The 23,975-nt window shown below is 38.0% G+C and overlaps 1 protein-coding gene across 31 annotated transcripts in view; it reads left to right on the forward strand.

Moving 5' to 3' along the window:
* LOC120238610 (sarcolemma associated protein) overlaps positions 1-23,975 on the forward strand; it is a 154,233-nt gene that overhangs the window by 127,536 nt on the left and 2,722 nt on the right. For 13 of the 31 annotated variants that reach the window (XM_039242409.1, XM_039242416.1, XM_039242414.1 and 10 more), the window contains 6 exons: positions 8,718-8,840; positions 9,882-9,956; positions 12,114-12,434; positions 12,873-12,990; positions 16,934-17,105; positions 21,210-21,344. In XM_039242409.1, coding sequence (XP_039098340.1) covers positions 8,718-8,840; positions 9,882-9,956; positions 12,114-12,434; positions 12,873-12,990; positions 16,934-17,105; positions 21,210-21,344 — 944 coding nt within the window. Of the gene's footprint in view, positions 1-8,717; positions 8,841-9,881; positions 9,957-12,113; positions 12,435-12,872; positions 12,991-16,933; positions 17,106-21,209; positions 21,345-23,306; positions 23,397-23,975 lie in introns of all 31 variants that reach the window. The other 18 variants (XM_039242411.1, XM_039242412.1, XM_039242419.1 and 15 more) reach the window with 3 other exon arrangements.

A 23,975-nucleotide genomic window follows, 5' to 3' on the forward strand; every position in this document is an offset into this window, starting at 1 on the left:
TGGGTGTGGTAGAAACTTTGGACAGCACAGCTAACTTCCTGGCTAGGGCAGGGTTCCGGTTGAGCAGTAGTCAGGATAGGCTTCCCAAATGAGGTGGTTAAAGATAAGTGAGAGTATGCCAGGAAGGAAAAGAGGGCCGTGCATTCCTTTAAAATACTACCTACATTTACAAGTAGAAACAATGTTTAAAGTCTGAATAACATCTGTCAGAGGGGGGGAAGTGTACAAGAACACAAGTGTGATGGAGCACAGGCCATGTGGCACAAATGTGATGAAAGACTTGGTCAGAAAGAAGGCAGTAACATGTTTGGGAATTCTCCGCATAAGAGAATTGGACCATGATAGCAGGGGAGTTTATGGAGAAAAAAAAGGATGATGGGGAGGACGGAGGAGCCAACAAAAGAACCAGTTTTCAAGAACCCGGCTGGTCAGAAGGAATGGCAAACGGGCGAGAACTGACAGGAAAAGGCTGCGGCCAAACTTGCATTCGTAATCAGGGTGCCACCCAGGACTGTCTCACATGGCTGCACATACCCGTGACAGAAAAGTGGTCTTTCTCCACTGTGTTAGTTATTCTCATCAGCCCAGCCTGCAGCTATCTACCAGACCTTGCAAAGGGAAGGGCAGTCAGTTAAAAGAGGGTGCACCCGCCTGGCCAGCTGCCTTGGCCAGATCACTTCTGTTAGTTGATGAGGTAACTATCATGATGTGGTGGCTACATCAGCCTTCAACACACACACGTGTGCAAAATAAACTTGGGAAGAAGTGCTTTGATTTGGCCCTTTTCCAAGTGATCCAGAGTATCTCAACCATGTTTAAAGCAAAGGTCAGACTTTAAATTAAAACTTCAGAATTTAAGTTAAAACCTCAAAGTTAAAACACCAAATTCAGTTTAGTATTCTGTGTGCCAGAGCTGGTTCGTTTTGTGAGTTCTTATATGGTGTGGATCACTTTACAGAATTTAGCCAGCCTTAGTCTAAGAAAAGCTGGCCCCTAGCCCAGACTGTATACACCAGGCAGTTCTAAGGATACACCATTTACGTGAAAGTGAAAACAGATTCTGTTCATCTTTCCACCTCATCATTGTTCCTCAAAATGATTTATTTCTGTTTGACTTGCACATCTATATAAAATGGGTTTGGCTTGGAAAGGCTTTCACTTATTTTCATGTAAACACTTTCCACTAGTCATCATCACAACACTTTTCCCAAGATTGTGAAGTAGCTTGATACAAAAAGTCCCTTCCTGTGACAAAAGTGAGACGCTTTGAGAGTGATCCAAGCCATAGTAAACGAATAATGCATTTTTCCAACAACCATATGAAATACAGTGTGCCCTTATCGACCTTAGCAGAAAATGATTTGCTTATTGGTCTTTGATTTAAAAAAAAAAAAAAATGGCACTTGGTTTTCTGAAAACAGGATCTGTACACTAACTACTTTATTAGTTTGAATATAGCCATTGTGTTTATTAAATTTAATTTGTAAAGATTTTTGGTATCTTCAACTTCTGTGATCAAACACTATGTAGAATTTGTATGTGTCCATTATTTGATCATGGCATCTTATTTGCTCTAATTAAAATGCCGATCCTTTTTACTATGTGGTACAAAGAAATAATTTGCAAATAGTAAATTCCTTGTTAACACAATTTATTAATGCCTAGATTATAGTTTTCTGAAACATAATTACTTAACATAAAGTCCTGTCCATTGTTTTTAGGGTTTTTTTAATGGTTTTTTAAATTTATTTCTGAGAGAGAGAGAGAGACAACCTGAGCAGGGGAGAGTCAGAGAGAGAGGGAGACACAGAATCTGAAACAGGCTCCAGGCTCTGAGCTGGCTGTCAGCACAGAGCCCCATGTGGGGCTCAAACCCATGAACCATGAGATCATGACCTGAGCCGAAGTCGGACACTTAACCAACTGAGCCACCCAGGCAACCCCCATTATTTTTAGTTTAAAAAGGAGGTATTAGTTTTGTTTCACAGCATCACTGATCAAGGGAATTGTTCTGCTGCAGACAAGAGCTGTCTCCTTTAATAGACTTTAAAGATGGATTATATACAGTTCTTCATTTACAGAATGATACCCTTCCTCAAAATGAAATAGTTCTCTAGTTATTATATCAATTCACATATGATTATTAGGTTTATTTTTTAAATCTACACATTTTAGATGCAAACCTTTGGTTACCTTGTATATTAATCAGATAATTAAGAGCTTATTATATGTCTAGCATTGTATTAGATGGAGTATAGAGTATGGAACATAAGCGTGAAACATATATGCATTTAACATGTGTTACTAAAAGGAAATCCATGATAGGAACCCTATTATTTCTGAAGAAGAAATAAGAGTTAGTTGTGAGGAATGCATGCGAATTAAAGGTAATTTCTATGATATAACTAAGAAGTTACCATGGAAAGACAACTGGGCTAGAGTGAGAATTCTAGTCCTATCTCTACCACTTCCCAGATGCTAAGCCATTTCAGATCTCTGGACTTTTATTTCCTCATTTGTAAAATGAAATGAGTAGGTCTCTTCCAAAATTCTAAGTATCACAGGGGCTCATTCTCCTTTAAAAAATGAAACTAGGGGTGCCTGGGTGGCTTAGTCGGTTAAGTGTCCGACTTCAGCTCAGGTCATGATCTCACAGTCCTTAGATTCGAGCCCCGTGTCAGGCTCTGTGCTGACAGCTCAGAGCCTGGAGCCTGCTTCCGATTCTGTGTCTCCCTCTCCCTCTGACCCTCTCCCACTCACACTCTGTGTCTCTCTCTCAAAACTAAATAAAAACATTTTAAAAAACTATAAAAAATGAATTTAAGGGTGAGTGCCTGAGTGTCTGGTTTCAGCTCAGGTCATGATCTCACGGTTCTTGGATTTGAGCCCCACATCAGGCTCTGTGCTGACAGCTTAGAGCCTGGAGCCTACTTTGAATTCTGTGTCTCCCCCTCTCTGTCCCTCTCCCACTTGCATTTTCTTTCTCTCTCTCTCAAGAATAAATAAACATTAAAAAAATGTTTTTAAGTCAAACTAGGGATGCCTGGGTGGCTCAGTTGGTTGAGCATTTAACTCTTGATTTTGGCTCAAATCATGATCCCATAGTCGTAGGACTGAGCCCCACATTGGACTCCGCAGATTGTAGAGCTTGCTTGGAATTCTTTCTCTGTCTCCCTCTGCCCCTTCCCCACTCCCGTTCCCCACTCTCTCTCTCAAATTAAAAAAAAAATTTTTAATAAAACAAAATGCTATTGAACAGTTAAGAGAACTTGTAAAGAGCGTACTGGTTTGCTTAGGTTTTACTGTCAAGCTTTAGAAATCAGGCAAGAGGCCCCTGTGCACTAGGTGTTAGATGTCAGGGCTTTGGATGCAGAGGCTTCAGCCTGGGCTTTAAAGGATGGGCAGGCTTGGAGGAGTAAAAGAGAATGGCATGAACAAAGGTGTGTGAGGAAAGTAGTCATGAGGCAGAACTACTAAGGAGACTAGTAGGAATTGAGTAATGGAAAATAAGTAATGACTGGATTATGGAGAAATTTAGAAGTCAGATAAAGATGTCTGCACTTAATACAAAAGAAAGTCAATATAGGTTCTTGATCTAAGTAAGAAAATTGCTTTAGTATCCCAGTGTAGGGTAGAATGCAGAAGGGCAGAATAGATTAAGGGTAAGTATTTAGACAGAAAAGATTGGGGTTTATTCTACGATTGTGGCATTAGGATTGAAATTTATCTTTTTTAATTATGAAAAATTTCAAACACAAGAAAAGTTGGAGTGTACCAAAAACACTCATATATTTATGATTCAACAGTTGTTGAATTGTTCCAACAATTAGATTCAACAATTGTTAGGGTTTTGCCATATTTTCTTTGTTTCAGTTTTTTATTTGTATGTGTATTTTTGTAGAAATGCTTTTTTTAGAAATGTTTCTTTTAACTGTTTATTTTAATATCTTTTAAATTTTATATTCATTTATTTATTTTGAGAAAGAGAGAGAGAACAAGCAGGGGAGGGGCAGAGAGAGGAGGGAAAAGAAAATCCCAAGCAGGCTCCATGCTGTCAGCATGGAGCTCGACATGGAGCTCCATCTCACAAAACTGAGATCATGACCTGAGCTGAAATCAAGAGTTGAATGCTTAACTGACTTTTTATTTTAATAACAATTTCAGACTTAAAGTTGTAAGAATAGAACAGAGAATTCCATGTAGTCTTCATTCAGATTTCTCCAGATATTAACCTTTCACTCCATTTGTTGTGACCACTTTACAGGATTTGATTTATCTGTCTCCCTCCCTCCATCCACCTTCCTCTCTCTCCCTGAGCCATTGAGAGTAGATTGCAGACCTGATAGCGTTTACTCCCGAATAAACACTCCAGTGTTTATTTTCTGTTTCTTTTCCATAGCCACCATATAAGTTTCACAGTTAGGAAAGTAACATTGATATATTACATTATCACATCCACAGACTTTATTCACATCTTGTCAGTTGTCCCAATTATGTCTTTTATAAAAGAAAAATAATGTCATTATAAAAGAATATCTTGAGTCATACAGTGTATTCAGTTGTCATATGTCTTTGGTCTCCTTTAATTAACTGGAACAATGCCTCAGTCTGTCTTTGCGTTTCGTGACATTGACATTTTTGAAAACCACAGTTATTTGTGAAATGTGTCTCAATAATAATATTGGACGTCATATCAAGTGACAACTGATATTGAATTGTTTTGTCACTGGTGATGTTAACTTTGTATACATATCCTGTTACTTCTCAACTTTTATCTACTTAGTGTTAGCATCTGCTGAGGATTCTTGCCTGAATAGTTGCCAAATAGTAATTTCCTAATTCTGTCATTACTTTTACATTTGTCAGCTGGTTTTCTAATACAAGGAAGAGGGTTTTTTTTTTATTTTGTTTTGTTTTTTTTCTCTTCCTTCCCTCCCTCTCGTTTATCTATATTATTGTGAATTCATGGACTAATGTGTTATTCAGTGGCCTATAACCTTTCATTGTCATTATTTATTTTGTTTTTTTGTTTTTAGATTTTTTAACATTTATCATTTTTGAGAGAGAGAGAGATAGAGTGCAAGTGGGGGAGGGTCAGAGAGAGAGGGAGACACAGAATCTGAAGCAGACTCCAGGCTCTGAGCTAGCTGTCAGCACAGAGCCCGACGCGGGGCTCGAACCCACGAACCGTGAGATCATGACCTGAGCCGAAGTCGGATGCTTAACCGACTGAGCCACCCAGGTGCCCCTATTTTGTTGCTCACATTGTCCCATGTTTGGTCAGTGGGAGCCCCTTGTATCTTTTCAACACGAACCAACCATTCTTTGAGCCCTTTCTTACTTTCTGACACAAAAGATGTTCTACATTCATCTTGTACTTTCCTACCCTTAGCAATGAAGTCAGCAATTTCTCCAAAGAGCTCTTTCATTGGAGAATAGTATTTAGAAACCGAGATCTGAGTATTTGGTGTGTTCATTGCATCTAGGCCCACTCAACAGACAGTTAAGAAATAGATATACGCGCATACTTATGCCCACACATATGTGTATATGTATATATACAGCCTCACATACCTGTATTTATTTCTACATCTGCATTTGTCTACACATTCAGGTCTATTTGAGTTCATACTCTAACTCATACCCTACACCATAGGATTAATTTCGTCTTCCTTGTTTCCATAGCTTTAATTCTGTTCTCCAGCAGTGAGAAACTGGCTCTCTTTATCTACAGTATTTATTTGATCACTTTTAGAATATACAAAAAGCAGTTTCAGAGGTGCTAACCAGTGCTTCTGTGGAAGAGAAATCTACATAAAGATTTGTTTTTTCTTGGTTATCAAATTAGTAAGATGAAACAGTAGTTCTGAACATGGAGTGGTTTTATCCCCAAAGGGACATTTGCCAATATTTGGAAACATTTTGGTTATTACAGCTCAGAGGGGATACTACTGGCATCTAGTGAGTGGAGACCAGGGAAACTACTAAACATACCACAATTGGCAGCTCTTTCTGCCCATGGGTCCTGCCCCTGTGCGTTAATAAAATCACCTTTTTGCACCAAACAAAACAAAACAAACCATGCCACAATCCACAGGACAGCCCCCTGCACAAAGAATTATTCAGCCCCAAATGTCAGAAGTGCTTAGTTTAAAAAAAACAGGGGCACCTGCGTGGCTCAGTCGGTTAAGCGTCCGACTTCAGCTCAGGTCATGATCTCACGGTTCGTGGGTTCGAGCCCTGCGTCGGGCTCTGTGCTGACTGCCAGCTCAGAGCCTGGAGCCTGTTTCAGATTCTGTGTCCCTCTCTTGCTCTGCTCATTCTCTGTCTCTCTCACTCTCTCAAGGATAAACATTAAAAAACAAAAACAAAAAACAGAAACACACAAACAGAGGCTCCTGATTGACTCAGTTGGTTGAGCATCTGGCTCTTGATTGCAGCTCAGGTCATGACTCACAGTTCCTGAGTTCAAGCCCCATGTCGGGCTCATTGCAGAACTCATTTCGGATCCTCTATCTCCTTCTCCCTCTGCCCCTCCCCCACTCTCATGTGCTCTGTCTCTCTGAAAAATAAATAAACATTAAAAAAAAATAAATAAACTGGGACACCTGAGTGGCTAAGTCAGGTAGACGTCCAGCTTCAGCTCAGGTCATGATCTCACAGTTCATGGATTTGAGCCCCACATTGGGCTCTGTGCTGACAGCTTGGAGCCTGGAGCCTGCCTTCGATTCTCTGTCCCCTTCACTCTCTGCCCCTTACCCTCTTGTGTGTGTGCGTGCACACACTCTCAAAAATAAATATTAAAAATTTTTTAAAAGATTAAAAAAATAAAACACACACAAACATAGAACTAAGGCGTTTATGTCAGTTTTGGTTGGTTTTGGAGGTTTGTTTGGTTTTTTTTTTTTGCTAACCCACTTGAAAATAAGGCTTAGGCATTGTGACACATCCCTCCTAAAAACTCCTGACAATAAGGACATTGTCCTACATAATGATAAATCCAGAGGTGGTCAGCTAGGACGTTTGCAGACTCTAAATTTTTTTTTAACATTTATTCATTTTTGAGAGAGAGACAGACAGACTGGGGGAGGGGCAGAAGGAGGGAGACACAGAATTCGAAGCAGGCTGCAGGCTCCAGGCTCTGAGCTGTCAGCACAGAGCCTGACTTGGGCCTTGAACCCACAGACTGAGAGATCATGACCTGAGCTAAAGTCAGAGACTTAACTGACTGAGCCACCCAGGCACCCCAAGATTTCTGCAAACTTAGTGTGTGGCATTAGAAGAGAAATTTTGTAGTTGCTGTGACAATGCTCCTGCCAACTGGAAAGTCTGTCTCTCTCTCTTTACATGACCCCCTCTTTACCAAGAGACCATTTGAAGGAAAAATTGATAGGTTGACTAGAATAAATGAAATTAGGCTCAAAATTACTTTTCTGTGCAAGAGAAAGTAGGATATAGTCTAGGAGTGTGAAAATATGGGTATGTAACATCTAAGACCAGCTGTAATCATATTGTAAACTTTTATTCTTAGCTTTTTTTTTTAAGACTTTTATTTTTAAGTAATCTCTCTATCCAACCTGGGGCTCTAACTTACAACCCCAAAATCAAGAATCACATGCTTTACCAACTGAGCCAGCCAGGTGCCCCTCCTAGCTCTTTTTTAATAAAGTTATTATGCCTGAGCTACTTGTAAGTCAAAGTAATAGTCAAATAGAATGCACTAGAAGAATATGGCCTAACTGATGATATACTTATTTAAGTCAGTGTTCAATAGCAGAAAATTTGGAGGTGCCTGGGTGGCTCAGTCAGTTAAGCATCCAACTCTTGATTTCAGCTCAAGGTCATGATCCCAAGATTGTGAAATTGAGCCCCATGTTGGGTTCTACTCTGACAGCACAGAGCCTGCTTGAGATTCTCTCTCTCTCTCTGCTCCTCCCCACTCATGCTCACTCTCTCTCTCTCTCTCTCTCCTTCTTGCTCATGCTCTCTCTCTATCTCTCTCTCTCTCACACACACACACACACACACACACTAAATAAATAAACTTTTAAAAAATTGCAGAAAATTTTAATATGGTGAAAGATGAGCAGAGTGACTAGAGAAAAGACATTAAAGGACGGAGCATATTTGAGATGTAATGCTGGATCTAATTTATTTTGATAAAATCATTGAGATTACATCGTTTAATTATTCAGCAGACATTTGTTGTATGTGTAGTGTTGGGGAGATACTGATGACAAAGTGAGAATGGTGGAGATTTCTTATTATGTTTCCCACAACTAGGGAAATAATGCTAAAATACTTTTTCTTGAAGAAAAGTTTGTTTTTGTTTTCCATTTCCAGTTCCAAGTGAAATTTTACTGACTTGTTATCAAGCAATTTCAAAATAAAGAAGAATGGCATTATGCCCATCTTACTGAATGTCAAGCCTTACATGAGCTCTACATGAGTGAAATGTATAACTTAGTATATATTAATACACATTTATAATACCATTGCTATGAATTACTAATATATATTTAACTGTACTTTTGTTCTTTGACCAGGGTAAAATGACTAAAATCCTTAATATAATTTGCTTCTAAATTTTATTTAACTCATTGTGCTATGTTCTTTAACTATGCATGTCTAAACATGATAGAGAGGGCTAATACTTGATTGTAGAGGTTATAGTGTGATACTAACTCTTGCTTTTAAAATAAACATATTTTTGTCAGATGACTTGCAGGGTGCACAGTCAGAAATTGAGGCAAAACAAGAAATTCAGCATCTTCGCAAGGAATTGATTGAAGCCCAGGAACTAGCTAGAGCAAGTAAACAAAAATGCTTTGAACTTCAAGGTGAGATCAAGATTACTTTGATTCTTTAGGGGATGTGGAAGCATTGTGATATAACTGAGTCCAGAGGTATGGTATCTTGTTCCAGATCCACAACATTATTGGATATGGGATCTTGGGACATTCACTTACCCTCCCTGAACTTATGTTTCGGGTTAATAAAGTGGGGAGAGCCCCAGTTGCTCTACTTTCTTCCATTATTGGTCACATTCCATTGTGAAAATCAAGAAGGATTTGTACCAATAAAAGGTCTTAACAGTTAATTATAAAGTACAACAAAAGGAAAAAAATGATGTATTTCAGTTCCAAAGTTTTAGTTACACCTAATGTTGGCTCTTCAGTAGAAGATGAGGGAAACTTACCTTCCCTGTGATTTTATAGCATATTCTTCAGGAAATGGGAGGAACCAGGCAAGATAAAAGGATTTCACGGTGTCCCAGCCACTTTCTTCTCTAGTAGTTTACTCATCCATAGTGTCACAGGCCAGTGGAGTCTGGACTGTTCTTTCTCCAGAGCTGACATTTCCATATCTTTAACAATAACTACCTAGTTGCAGTCACTGGTATCTTAGAAAGTCTTAGAAAAACAAAGAGAAAGTAAGTGGCCAGTGGAGTCCTCATGTTCTCTAAGATGGCCTTCCTGATCAGGAGGAAGATTCGCATCCTAAGAGGAACTCAGAACTTTCTGTTAGTCGGTACTTACCATGTCCTTGATGGTAAACATGAGGATGTTAAGTCTATTTTTAAAACTTAAGCTCAAAAATGCTGATTAACAACTATCAAGAATGCTTCTCATGTAAAGAATAGCACATATTATCTTGGTGATACAAGGTCTAAAAAACTGTTACTCAATTGAATGTATTTATTACTACTCTTTTGTGCTCCTAAAATCTTTAAACTATCTAACAGCTAATACTGATAATACTTACTCCATAGCTTGTTTCCTTCTTAGAAATAAAATTTAATTTCTTAGAAATTTCCAGCTGCTCAATTCTGAATACTTCGATTAACTCACAAAATTAGATATATTGTATTTTATTTTTAGCTCTTTTGGAAGAAGAAAGAAAAGCCTATCGAAATCAAGTTGAGGAATCCAGTAAACAAATACAGGTTCTTCAAGGTATGAAACACCTCAGGGCTATGTGGGATTATTATTGTTTGCTTGTTGTGATTCAAAAGGAATGGAAAGTAAGAGTGGGGTGGGTTCCCATTTTTCACGGCTTTCGTTTGTCCCTAGAATCTGAGACTATAACTAGACCTCTTGGTAGGCTTTTTTTTTTGGTGTGTTGGTTTGTTTGTTTTAAGAAGATACAAGAGAAGATTCCCTAATACTCCAATAGTAGACACTTGGAGTGGGAAGAACATGGGTGAAGACATGGGTTTGGTAAGACTGTCACTTTCTGGGTTATGTAGTGAGTTACTACACAGGGGGTCTTTGGACAGGACATCAATTTGAGCTGCTCTGTGCATTAGCACTTTTAGCTTGATGATATCATTTCTAATGCTCATAACATACTTCCATTACAACAAAAATTATATATCACATGGAAGAGCACAATGATCCCTGCACTGCCTTCATTGGTAGAGGCTGCTCTTCATACCCACCGTTTTGCTGTCTCTTTGTGTGGGCTGTCACAGGTTCATTCCAGAAATGACCAGAAAGATCCCTGCCTGCCAAGGGTTTTCTTCGAGCCAGAGTTCCTGGCACTGTTAGGCTCTAAATGTGAGAGCCCTAGGAGAGACCTTTCTTTCCCATGCGATTGTAAAATTCCTATAACACAAAATTGCTATTGAAAGAAAGAACTAATGTTATTTGAAAGTTTTAGTTTGAGATGTAGGGTGAGAAGAAAGTAGTCAAGTAATCTCAGTACAGAAAAAATAGGAAATCACCGTCTGAGGCCTATAATATTTACCCTAAAATATCCCTGAGAAAAAGCAGTCTTCTGGGTTTTCTTAAAAATTTAAATTTTATTATGGTCAAGTTAGAATTTTGAGGTAGATTGCCTTTTTGATAGGAAATTCTTTAAACTCTTATTATAATTTAAGCCTTTATCGATTAGCTTATATAAATCTGATTTCAATCTATATTTCCGTTCTGTACTGCGTTTGGTCAATTTTCCCTAAAGATTCTATAACTAGAGCTGCGTTTGTTCTTAAAGCTGTCTTACCTAGGCATCATTGAGCTCCCCCTGTGCCAGCATGTGTATTTCATGACTTTATTCACAAGCATATGGTCCTGTTCATCTCTGGCCATTATGTCTTTTCAGGTTTTGAACCTGTTAACCTCTCAGTGCTTCCTGCAAACTTTCTAAGAGGCCTAATTTTTTAATGCTTATTTATCGAGTAGCCTCCCCCTTTCTCAGCCTTTCTTCTTAATTATTTTAATTATTATTCTTTTCTACCCTAAGGAATTTTTCCACCTGTAATTTTCTAGTGTTATAGTAACTAGCACTAGTTTTCTAGTTCTGAACCAAGTATATTATACAGATTCTTTCCAGTTCAAGTCTTGAGGGCATAAGAATAAATCTTAAAAATACACCTCCTTGATTGGGCAGTATTCATTAATGTTGTCAGTTCATTAATTCAACCAATAATTCCTGGTTATTTGCTAATATTGAAGATAGAATATGCAAGAGATTTACAGTCCAGTGGAAAAGATAAACAGTAAGCAAATATATAATGTGGCATCCAATAAAGGCAGAGTAATGGGCTAGAGAATGAAAGGGCTATTTTTAGATAAGTCATCAGAGAAAGCTTCTTAAAGGAATTGATATTTGAACAGAAAATTGAATCAAGAACAGGAAACTAATGCATACCATCTGACCAAGCAATTCTATGTCTAGGAATTCACTCTAAGAAAAAAAATCAGGCTTGCAGTATTATATATAGTAATTAAAAACTGAACGCCTAAAATATCTAAAATAAAGGATTAGTCAAAGAAATCACAGTGTAACTTTTTTGTTAGTAAAAGATATTCATTACCAACAGGAAAGAGAACACCATATATGTTAGAGTCCCTCTTTGTTTTTGCTTTTATACGTGTATAAAAATCTAGAATAAATCTAGATATAAATACCAAATGTTAGAAGGAACTTTCTGTGTGGGAGAAATAAAAAGATCACTCTGGTTTTTACTCTCTGTGTTTCTGTATTTTGACATTTCTGCATTAAACACAGATTGTTTGTACAGTTTGTAGTAACTATAGACCCAATTGGGCAGTTCATTGATTTGTAATTGCTTTGGACAAAGAAAATGACAGATAAATCTCCTTTTGTAGCCCAACTGCAGAGGTTACACATCAATATTGAGAATCTCCGGGAGGAGAAGGACAGTGAAATCACAAGCACTCGAGATGAACTGCTTAGTGCCCGAGATGAAATTTTGCTCCTTCGTCAGGCAGCAGAAAAGGCTGCCTCTGAGCGGGACACTGACATTGCTTCATTACAAGACGAGCTTAAGAAGGTGCGAGCTGAGCTTGAGCGGTGGCGGAAAGCAGCGTCTGAATATGAGAAAGAAATCACAAGTCTGCAAAACAGTTTTCAGCTTCGGTGTCAGCAGTGTGAGGACCAGCAGAGAGAGGAAGCAACAAGGCTACAAGGTGAGTACACGTATTTTATGTAAAACTCTTAATTCTTGACAGTGATAACTTTATAATTTGCACAGAATAACCATTTGGACTATTTTTCTCTTTGATCACAGTTGATTGTATAAAGTAATGTTTTTATGTTGGGGCTGTAAAAATTCTTCAGGTCTGCAAGTTCTACAATAAATTAAATTGACATTTTTTACAATATTTTAAATACTACTAGAATTATTCGTCATATAAAAGAATGATTTGTCATATGAAGTTCAAGGTGGTGGGACTTACCTGAGGTAGAGATGCAAAATAAACAGGAATCAAAGAATAGCCATGTAAAATATATAGTTTTTGGTTGGGGGGAAAGGTATGTTTTTCTCTGAAATATTTCCCTTATCCTCTGAATTACTATGGAAGTTATGTTCCTATATTAATGAATATATTTTGGGACTATTTTAGGTGAACTAGAGAAGTTGAGAAAGGAATGGAATGTATTGGAAACCGAATGCCATTCTCTAAAAAAGGAAAATGTTTTGTTATCATCAGAACTGCAGCGGCAAGAAAAAGAATTACACAAGTATGCAAGAACTCTTTTTTAGCTTCAAAATATTTCTTTATCTTAAATTTTCATCTAATTGAATTTAAATTTGATACTTAATTACCTTCTTGCAGCAAAATGATCAGCCAGGCTCTTTTTGGCTATTTGACAAGTTAAGCACAATAGCGGAATACTTCAGCAGTAATACTTCAGCAGTATTTTTTTTTACTTCCACCTTCATTCTACATGTCCTTTCCTTTTGGTGTACTCAGGGTATATTCATGGAATACAACTTCTCACCAAAGCGCTGAACAAATGGCAAAGATCTAAAATCAGTGATTGAATTTTTCCTATAGATTAAGTGATAAAAATTTCAAATACAAATTATTTTTCTTTCACACCAATGATCCCTTCTGTTAGTAAGGGTGATCAGGAGATGACTATAATAAAGAATTTATAAGATTGAAAGATACAAATTCAGCTTTCGAATTTCACAGTTATATAAAGAGTAATAATATTATATGATCAGTTATGTCTTTCTAATATCCAATACTTTACATACAAACCAACGAAGACAATATATTTACTCCAGCAGATTTAGTGGACTCCTGCTTCCCCATCAACATTTGATGTATAGTTTAAAATCAATTTTTCCCTGGCGTGCCTGGGTGGCTCAGTCAGTTGAACATCCATCTTTGGCGCAGGTCATGATCTCATGGTTCGTGGGTTCAAGCCCTGTGTCGGACTCTGTGCTGACAACTCAGAGCCTGGAGCCTGCTTAGGAATCTGTATCTCCCTCTCTCTCTTCCCCTCCACCACTTGTGCTCTGTCTCTCAAAAATGAATAAACATTAAAAAAAATTAAAATCAATTTCTTCCTTAAAAATTTGATCCATTCCATATTTTTATTTAAACAATGTTTATGTTATAATTCAGAATGTGAAAATAGTACGTGGATTTTTTTCTTCATTTTTTTAATGTTTATTTTTTGAGACAGAAAGAGTCACAGAGTGTAAGTGAGAGAGGGACAGAGGGAGAGGGAGACACAGAATCCGAAGCAGGCTCCAGGCTCTGAGCTGTCAGCACAGAGCCCAAAGTAGGACTTGAACCCATGAACCATAAGATCATGACCTGAGCTAAAGTTGGACACTTAACTGACTGAGCCACCCAGGCGCCCTCATACATGTTTATTATTGAAGTTACTCTTAATTAATCTTAATGAATCCATCTCCCTCCCCACAGTACACCAGAAATGGGAGTCCTTACTCTCGTTAGTTAGCCTTGTGTTTTTACTCCTCAAGAGCATCAAGGTTAGCAAAAACTCTGTGATCAAGGTCGTTCCTAGGAAAACACGCTTTAGGGGAAAACAATAAAGAAAGGACTAGATAGGGGCGCCTGGGTGGCTTAGTCGGTTGAGCGTCCGACTTTCGCTTAGGTCATGATCTCGCGGTTCGTGGGTTCGAGCCCCGCGTCGGGCTCTGTGCCGACTGCCAGCTCAGAGCCTGGAGCCTGTTTCAGAGTCTGTGTCTCCCTCTCTCTCTGACCCTCCCCTGCTCATGCTGTCTCTCTCTCTCTCTCTCTCTCCTAGAAATAAATAAAAATATTTAAAAAAAAAAAAAAAGAAAGGACTAGATATATCAGGAAATGGTAAGCCTCATCTGCTTATAAACAATTACAATAGATTATACATTTTTAAAAATCAAAAACTGGTTGAAGGAACAAGGAGTGTTCATTTATTCTCTAAGATGTCTTTTTAAAAAAATTTTTTTAATGTTTTATTTATTTCTGAGAGAGACAGCATGAGCAGGGGAGAGTCAGAGAGGGAGGGAGACACAGAATCTGAAGCAGGCTGCAGGCTCTGAGCTGTCAGTACAGAGCTCGACACGGGGCTCAAACCCACGAACCATGAGATCATGACCTGAGCCGAAGTCAGACACTTAACAGACTGAGCCACCCAGGCGCCCCTAAGATGCCTTCTTACAATACCATGTGTTATCAATATCTATAAAACTTCTTTCTCTTTCAGTGTCCTATCTTTCTAGTCTTTTGTATATCTATGTAATGTAATACACATTTATGTGTTATACTTTTTAAATGTTTAGAGGTAATTAACAACAAAGAGGAAATATGTTTATAACATGTAAAATTTTATTAAAACAATTCCAAAATCTGAAGAGGACAAAATAAAGGCCCAGACACAACTATATGCATGTGAATATATATGTATGTACCAACTGATGTCTGTGTTGACAGCACATTTGGGCAAATTGTTTGGTATAAAGGGATTATAAGGGATTTAGACACTCTCAAATTCCTTATATTTGGAATCTTAGTGAATCCATGTAGTTTGGTATTCTATCATAAGTGAGAAATACTGATCTTTGGGGCACCTGGGTGGCTCAGTTGGTTAAGCATCCAACTCTCGATCTCAACTCAGGCCCTGCCCCCCATGTTGGGCTCTACATTAGGTGTGGAGACTACTCAAAAAAAGAAAATAAAAGAAGAGGAATACTGATCTTTGATTACTAATATTGATTATCTAAAATCATTCCTGCTTTGGGATTATTGATATTTTAAAGATTTAAACTTGATCCTTCATTCTTGAAATGTAGTTAACTGGAATCTGGCAGATTTTTAAGTGCTATTTTTTTAATTCAAATTTTGTTGAAACGTTGAAGAGCAACAAGCTCCTTATAAGGTAAAGACATACATTTTATAAAAATATTAGGTCCCAGAAGGGTGGAATATATTATATCATTAGTCAAGGTTGTCTGCCTAAAGTCACAAACTATTTAAGACAAATTAATTCTGTTTCTTAAACTTTTCTAGTTTAGTGGCCCTCTAAGTTTATTTGGTAAGCCTCCTCAACATTTAAGTAGCATTTAGAAGTTAATCTTCCTTTACAGAGTCTTCTGTGCCATTTAGTTCCTAGCTATACTGGGCTGACATCACACTCACCCCTAAGAATTTGCCTGGCATACGATCAGAATGAAATTTACACTCCATAGTGCCTTGGTTAATAATATCGAGCCTGAATCTTATGATCCTTTCTGAGGAGCATAAAACTGTCATCTTGAAAACTTTATTCCTCTTTAGCTATTTCTGTTGTAGATGGGAGCCACATTCTTTCAAACAGCTACACTGTGAAGGTCTTTTGTTTTTTGTTGTTTGTGATGCACAAGGAATTGAACAAAGAATTTCTATTCATGCCTATCAAGCTGTTTTCCTCGTGTGTAAATTGGATTTTTTTTTTACATCAAGTTGTAAAAGTGATTATAGAATTTAAGCCAGAAAACAGCCTCTGAAATTATTGAGTTCAATCTTATTTGACGGTGGCAGGCACTGAGATGCTCCTTGTGTTATTTATGTCTGTGCAACGTGGTGCCTGGCACAGACCTAAGAGCTCAGGAAATGCTTGCTCAGAGAAGTAAACTGCATCAGTTAAGTGACTTGCTCAACATCTCACAACTTAATAGTGGCAGAGCTAGAGTCTAGAACCCAGCCTCCTGGTTCTTCATTTCAGGCTTTCACCCCAATTTGGTGTGTCTTTTCACTTGAGGAGCTTTATCTTTACTTGAATTGACAGTGGCTCCTAAGCTGTAAGTTTCTATTTGTCAAGTACTTAAATAAGAAGATAGTTGAAAAGTTTGCTATTTTCCTGGGGAAGCCCCACACTTATCTTTTTATAATACAAATAATATAATGTGATGTAACAAAATAATGCAATTAGTCACCTCCTACTTCTGCTTTCAAGATTTTAGCCTCTCTGTATATTTGATAATCTGAAAATAGAACACAGCTTTAAACATGCAATTTTTTAGTGTTTTAATGCTTTTTATTTATTGAACATACCTTTTTTTTAATGTACTTTTTCCTCCTCTGAAATTTACTCCATCCCTCCTAGTGAAATGTATAAGCAATTGGACTTCCTGCTATGTCTAGTTTCTACATGAATTGAATAACTGTTAATATTTATGTTGCAGTTCTCAGAAGCAGAGTTTAGAGCTTACCAGTGATCTCAGCATCCTTCAGATGACTAGGAAAGAGCTTGAGAGTCAAGTGGGATCCTTGAAAGAACAGCATCTTCGGGATTCAGCTGATTTAAAAACTCTTCTCAGTAAGGCTGAAAACCAAGCAAAGGATGTACAGAAAGAGGTAAAGCGAAAAGACATTATGAGCCCAATTATGGTTGGACTTAAAGGCAAAAGCAAATCAGATATTCATGCTAGTTAGAAATAAAGAGAAGCAGAAGTCCCATTACCTGTCACAAAGTTGATAATTGGAGCATCTCTGCTTGGTGATTTCTAGCTGCGTATCATGGTCCATATAGAGAGAATTCATTAGTAGAGAGTTCGCTCTCAAAAATATAAATATGCAAAATTACATTAAAATTTTTTCTCTACCAGGTAGCTGACCTGTATGAGAAGCCCTTTGTACCAGATTACTCAATTCATTGTTTATCTTTCAAAGACAATATCAGATTTAACTTGGAATACTTTTGGAAAGCAAAGTGGGGCTGTACCATAATGCTATCTAAACCCCGCAGTTTAGATAGCCTGAAAGTTACTTAAAATTCACCTCATAGCCAGCCAGCCAAACACAGATTCTGTGACCTTTTACTTTCTTCTCCCCCACCGCCACCCCTTTTCCCCCTTCTTCTTCCCTTCTTCACAAATATGTATGCTCACTTTTCATATCATTTGGCGTAAAACCTTGACTTGATTTTGGAGTAGAGACCCCACCCAGCCTCTTTCTGAGCAAAGCCTTGAAGGTGACAATGAGGCAAAGAACTGCATTCAGTCCTGCTGCCTTATTCTCCCTACATTGAGTCCTGGCCAACCCCGGGGACAGAGAAGGCTGGTGCATCTTGACCTACTGGTCGGGGCCCACCCCAGTTACAGATTCTCTCTCTCTTTCTCTTTTAATGTTTATTTATTTATTTTTGAGAGAGAGAGTGAGCAAGTGCACACAAGGTGGGGAGGGGCCGAGAGAGAGGGAGACACAGAATCTGAACCAGGATCCAGGCTCTGAGCTGTCAGCACAGAGCCAGGTGCAGGGCTCGAACTCACGAGCCTTAAGATCATGACCTGAGCCAAAGTCAGACACTTAACTGACCGAGCCACCCAGGTGCCCCAGCTGTAGACTCTCTTAAATGAAGGATTCATTATACATAAAAGGAAATTGAAGACAACTCTTTGTCTTTAATAACAAACTTGCCCAAAGTTGTTTTTAGAAGATCTGTTTAACCAATGCAGTTTTTCTTTGCACTTCCCTTTCCTTGTAGTATCCTGAACGTGGACATGATTGTTGTTCCTCTGTCTTCATGTTTGTTCTTAAAGAAAAAAAAAACTGTAACATATTATTTACATGTGGCCATACTGATTTTGTAACATGTTCGTTTTTATCTTCTTGCTAAGGATATGCATTCTGGGAGAAACCTCATTTTATTTAGTTGGAACACAAATTTTGTGCCAAAGTAAATATCCTAGTATTTAATACTGTAAGCACTTTGTGCCCTTCCAGTCCATATGCCATAGTCCTTTCAGAATCTGGGGAGAATGCTGTGGTTGCAAGACGACTCTGTTGTATGTTACTGTGAATGCACTGGCCGTTGCGTTGCATTATCTGTTTGCCTGTTTCTGGTCACTGAGCAATCAGTGAGAAATGCTTTAACTGCTTCCTCAAATGGCAGTGGCATGTTGTCACAGCATCTCAACTGTTGATAGCTCTGGATTGCATTAAATGCAGCACATTTAAAAATATGTCTGAACTTGTCAGTATGTTTCTTTTCTATTTTCTTGTTCAGTGTTTTCCATTGTGAAATGATATGGTCATCACACTCCTTTGTAATGTAAAATTGCTTCTTTTTCTGTTTGTCCTGATGTCAACTACTGGATACTAGTCTGTAACTGAGATGTTCTTTAATGAGGTTCTTTTATCTGTGTAATCCACTGCAAATGAATTACTACCTTTTACTAATGCATATATATTCTCTTTCAACATTTCCCCTTTGTTCTCCTTTCTCTCATAGAATCATGCTTAATGTGCACAGTATCATGTATCTTCAGCACTGTAACAGGCTAAAACATTACAAGCTAAGCAAGCCACATATGATTATTTTTATGAAGAAGAACCAAAGGTGTTGGTAATATTGTGTGGTATTTCCCTCTTAATCAGTACTGAGCTCGTTTCTTACCTTTGAGTTAGAAAGCAAGATGGAGCAAAACTGATACCCAAGCCAGGTGTGAAAGTAAGGCTGCAGAAAGTGACCTTTGTTCCAACAATTGAGTTTTATATATATGGCAACTTTTATTTGAACATTTAACGAAACATAAGTACTTAAGGAAGTAATTTTTAATCTTCGGTATTAAAATAGAGAAAAACAATGGTATATCATCTTTATATTTGACTAAAAGCATCTTGATACTTGAATTTAGTAGGGATACCTATAATTTGAGAATTCATAAAACGTTGTGTACACAAGCCAGTCGTGCAAGGACTACCTCCAGAAAGTTGTTTGGCTTTACCAGCTGGCGGTGAAGCAAGGGCGAGTCTCCTCCCACCCTCCACACAGGCTGAAGGTAAACAGCAGGCACTTCCTGACTGGCTGCCTTCCTGTCACTCTGCTTCACACCCCATGGAATGGAGAAATGATTAAGTGCTTTGGTGTAAAGGGAAAGCTGGATGTAAAAATGGTGGAGAAGCAATGTAAGGGAAAATTTAGGTCAGCAAAGCACTTTTCACTTATCCTTTATTACTCACTGTTAAGAATCAGATCATTGAGAATTGATTATGTTCTAAGAGACTAGTCTAGGTACACTGAATTTGCTTTGGCAGCCCGCCAGCAGCCTTCTGCCTTCTGAAAGGAAGTCCACAGACCCCACAAAAAAAGTTGTCATTAAGTCCATGAATCTTACTCCTTAGTTCATTGTCTGGCATACTACCTGGCCTTTTCTGGGGAACATTGTTAGGTAACAAGGAGTTCCTCTCACATTTGACCTCCCTCTCTAGACCCATATCTTTCTTCCCATTTACTGGTGATCTCTCTGCTGACCTTAATCCCCCTGTCCCCACCTTTTCTGACTAATGATTTTATACATTTGCATCCTGCTTAATATTTATCTTTGGAGTGCATAAAGATGAGCTTCTAATTAATCACTCCAAAGTATTTGGTTTATTCAGAAGCACCACATAAAGGCATTCCTTTATTGAGAAATATCTGGGATATAGGAGGGAAAAGGAGAAATCTCTCTGGTATGCTGGACCCATGACATATTTATATTATACTCAGCCCTGTCTGCCTTTCTTCCTTCTAAAACCTTCAGAGATGGGAGAGTGGGGCAGTAAAGGCTGAGACAAAAGCATAACCAGCAGCAGGATGGTTTTTGCTCTGTGATTGGGAGCCTAGCTTGCATATAAGATGCAGTATCTAGAAGCAGAACCAATCTAGAATTCCTACCTCCTGGGGCATTTGAAGTAGGGGCAAACCATGCTGTGTCTTGCATTGGCCTCACCTGTGTTCAAAGGATAGCTTATCTGTCGGAACATTAAGTTATTCAGTGAACTGGTTTTCAGAGCAGGAAGTGGCATGTTTCACTATAGAGAAGTGTTTATCAGGAACAGCTTCTTAAAAATTATTTATTGATGTTTATAAGTTTTAGGTAGAAAGATAGAAATGCCCCAGTCACAGTGGTCAGTCAGTACTTTGGATCTATTTCTTTACTTCATTCGCCTAGAAATTCATTTATCCAGAACACTTTAGTGATGCCTGGGTAAAAGAAAGCCTGATGGGAGTTAATACTTTTTACTTCAAGACTAAAATAGCTTGGCTGACATTGGTTACCAAGATATAAACTCAGACTTCCTAATCTTGCCATTTAATTAGCCTTTGGAGTTTTTCTTCACTTGCTTTTCTTTTGCTCAGTTTGAAAATTACTTTACTTTCCTCCTCTAATTCACTTAATGGAAAGAGTGACCCTTTATATTAGAAACAGATGACATAACGGTGCTTTCTCTCTCTCTCTCTCTCTCTCTTTTTTTTTTTTTTAACTCCAGGGCCAGAAAGTTCTTACATAAAATAAAGTTACCATTAAAGACTTCCTATTATTAGTGCAAATGATTCTTACCATCTTTGAAACAAAAAGGCTTGACTTTGGTGTTCCAGGTGGCTAAATAGGGTCTGGTATTAAGCCTGAGGAGAACCATAACTTCCTACCCATTTTAAGTTGAGTCTGCACACTCTTTTTTCTTTGCCTTTAGTATGAAAAGACACAGACTGTACTCTCAGAACTGAAGTTGAAGTTTGAAATGACTGAGCAGGAAAAACAATCAATCACAGATGAGCTCAAACAATGTAAAGACAACCTGAAGCTGCTCCGAGAGAAAGGAAATAATGTAAGTCTTTGCAAACTTGCCTTAGCTTTGACTGAGAATCAGGTGAAAGCCCCGAAATAAGTGTCTTCAGAGGACTTAATACTGATTTGAGAAACTGAGGCCTGTAGTACATAAACTGAGCTTTTCATTATAAAATTCCATGATGAAATCATTGTGCTATCAAATTTTTGAGTAAAAATCTGCCCCTTTAATCTGTATCCCTAGAAGAACCTGAGGACTGCCTGGAAGAAGAGCCTTATTTGCAAGAAAATAATCTACCTAAGAACTGTCAGATTTTCCCAGATGAATCTAAAGTTCTGTCACCAAGCCATCATCTGGCACTTCATTTCCCTTACTGGGAAATGAAGCATTGTACCACCAGAGACCCACCTAAGAAAGAGTAGTGCATGTCAACTCCTTAGCATTTGGGTATATCAAAAAATGGAGACTTCGTTATAGTTTTCATTTTATACTAATAATTTTCTCACTACAACATATTCCTAAAAAGCTTGGTGTCTTTTTGACTTCCTATAACTATTAGGGAATATTTGGTGAGTTTCTGTAAAGCTATGTGTGTGTGTGCGTGTGTGTGTGTGTGTGTGTGAGTGTGAGAGAGAGAGAGAGAAATTGGAACATTTTCATATAAATTGAGTTTAATATTTGTTTTTCATTACCAAGAAGGCAGATAGTCTTTAAAAAGATGTTGTACTAAATAAATGTTGTGTTATTATACGTTTCGGTGACCATTGCCTTTGTGGGACCTAACTGATGGCTGTTCAGTGTAGTTGGTTGTGCTCTGACTTATTTCAAATCCGTGTCATGGCTTGGACACTGCAGTGGTGTAAGCCAAATCCTTCCTGCAGAGGAAAACACTCTGCTTGGTTTTGCCGCACAAGTACAAGAGACTGATGTTGCATGGCATCCAGTGACACAGTTGCGTCCAGAATGCTCATGAGTTGTGTCCAGCTGTCCTTCGCTATTAGTTTTTTAGAAAATAAAGCCTTGTTGCTTAGGTGGAGCCTTTGAGAAGTTGATAAATTGGGCATGAGGCTCCATGCTAAGCAAAATTGCATTTATTTTGAAAATGTAGATTACAGAAGTCTTCTGAAATCAGATTATAATGGTTTGATTATTTCTCGTGTTAAATCATATCTTTCTGAATTTGGAATTTCAGTCCACCTTCTACTAAATTAACCTGCGAAGACATCTAGCATAATCAGAATGGATCCCCTTGTACTATTTTAGAGCCTTTTCAAAAGTAACCTGGCTTTTATTATTTATAGTTGTATCAGTAATTTGCCTAAAAGGTGAATTACCTTTTTTTATTGTATTAGACTTATGGCACTAAATTTTTCTCTGTAGTAAAACTCATTGCAGTAACTCCATCCATTTTAAAAAATTAATTATATTCCAGTAACATAACTGGAAGCCCTGAGACTCAACTGCCTACCTTTATATATCATATGTTTATCACACATTGTGTCAGATCTCTTGCTCGGTTTAGGAAGCATACATCACAGGGCATTTTTAAGCTTGAAAGCAATACCATCTCATACAAACAAGTTTTGGTTTAAAAAAGGTTTTGATGGAAGGATCAAATAATCTTTAGCCATTTCTAAGGGACTACATTGTCAAATAATGGATTCCAAGTACAGAGCAAAAACAATGTACTGTCCAGCAGAACATCAGTCACTAAAATGTTGCCATGGCTCTGTCTTAACGTGCCGCATTTAATTAGCGCACTAGGGGCACCCACATTGCCTGTTGCTTCCAGCCGTCCCTTTAAACTGCTGGTTACACACCACAGTCCATTATTCTGAATTGTATTAGATGTCTTTAAAATGTTTGAAATCAGTTCAAAACCTGAGTGCTATTCTATTACCTCAGTCTTCCTACCCTTCTTCCCACCCCCCTGGGGTCTAAATCATCTTATCTGATTTTTTTATAGCATAAAATGATTTTAATATCCCTTCCCTTCTTTAGCCTTCCATATTACAACCCGTCCCAGCCGTATTCATCGGCCTATTCCTGGCTTTCCTGTTTTGGTGTTTCGGTCCATTGTGGTAGAGAAAGGTACAAGCACTACTGTTGAGTCCTGTCTGTTCGTCCCCGTCACCTGTTTGTGCCATATTTGTAGTATAGTGCATGGCAGAATCACACAGGTATTCTGTTGCCTGAAGCAAACCCTTCATTTAGTATGCCATGTATTGTGTCATACAAATGAACTGAACAATCAACTAATCGCATAACATTTTGTCTTGTTTCCTTTGTAGTAATGCTAACCACGAATTAATTCCAACCTAACCAGTTGTTAATGTGCTGCCTTTAACTGAGTCTTTGTCTCTAGCAAACCGGAATAGACTGTGAATTGTTGCAATATTATTAGTACCCTCTTCCCAATTACATGTTTAATCAGATTTGAATGAGAAATGAAGCGTTTGCCTCTTTGAAGTTTTCAGCCAGCTTTCTTCCCCCTCCTCCTTTCCCTCTTCTTTTCTGTAGTGTAGAATTTCTTCATTTCAACCTTTGCCTATATTTATACTGTGACTATGATGATGAAAAAGGATGCGATTAGCATAATGGACCATTGGCTCATGATCTCAACCCCAATATGCATTTACTTATACGAGTATAAACCTATCCCATATCTTT

This window comes from Hyaena hyaena, unplaced genomic scaffold (assembly GCF_003009895.1).
Source record: "Hyaena hyaena isolate Hyena2069 unplaced genomic scaffold, ASM300989v1 scaffold_212, whole genome shotgun sequence".
NCBI lineage: Eukaryota > Metazoa > Chordata > Mammalia > Carnivora > Hyaenidae > Hyaena > Hyaena hyaena.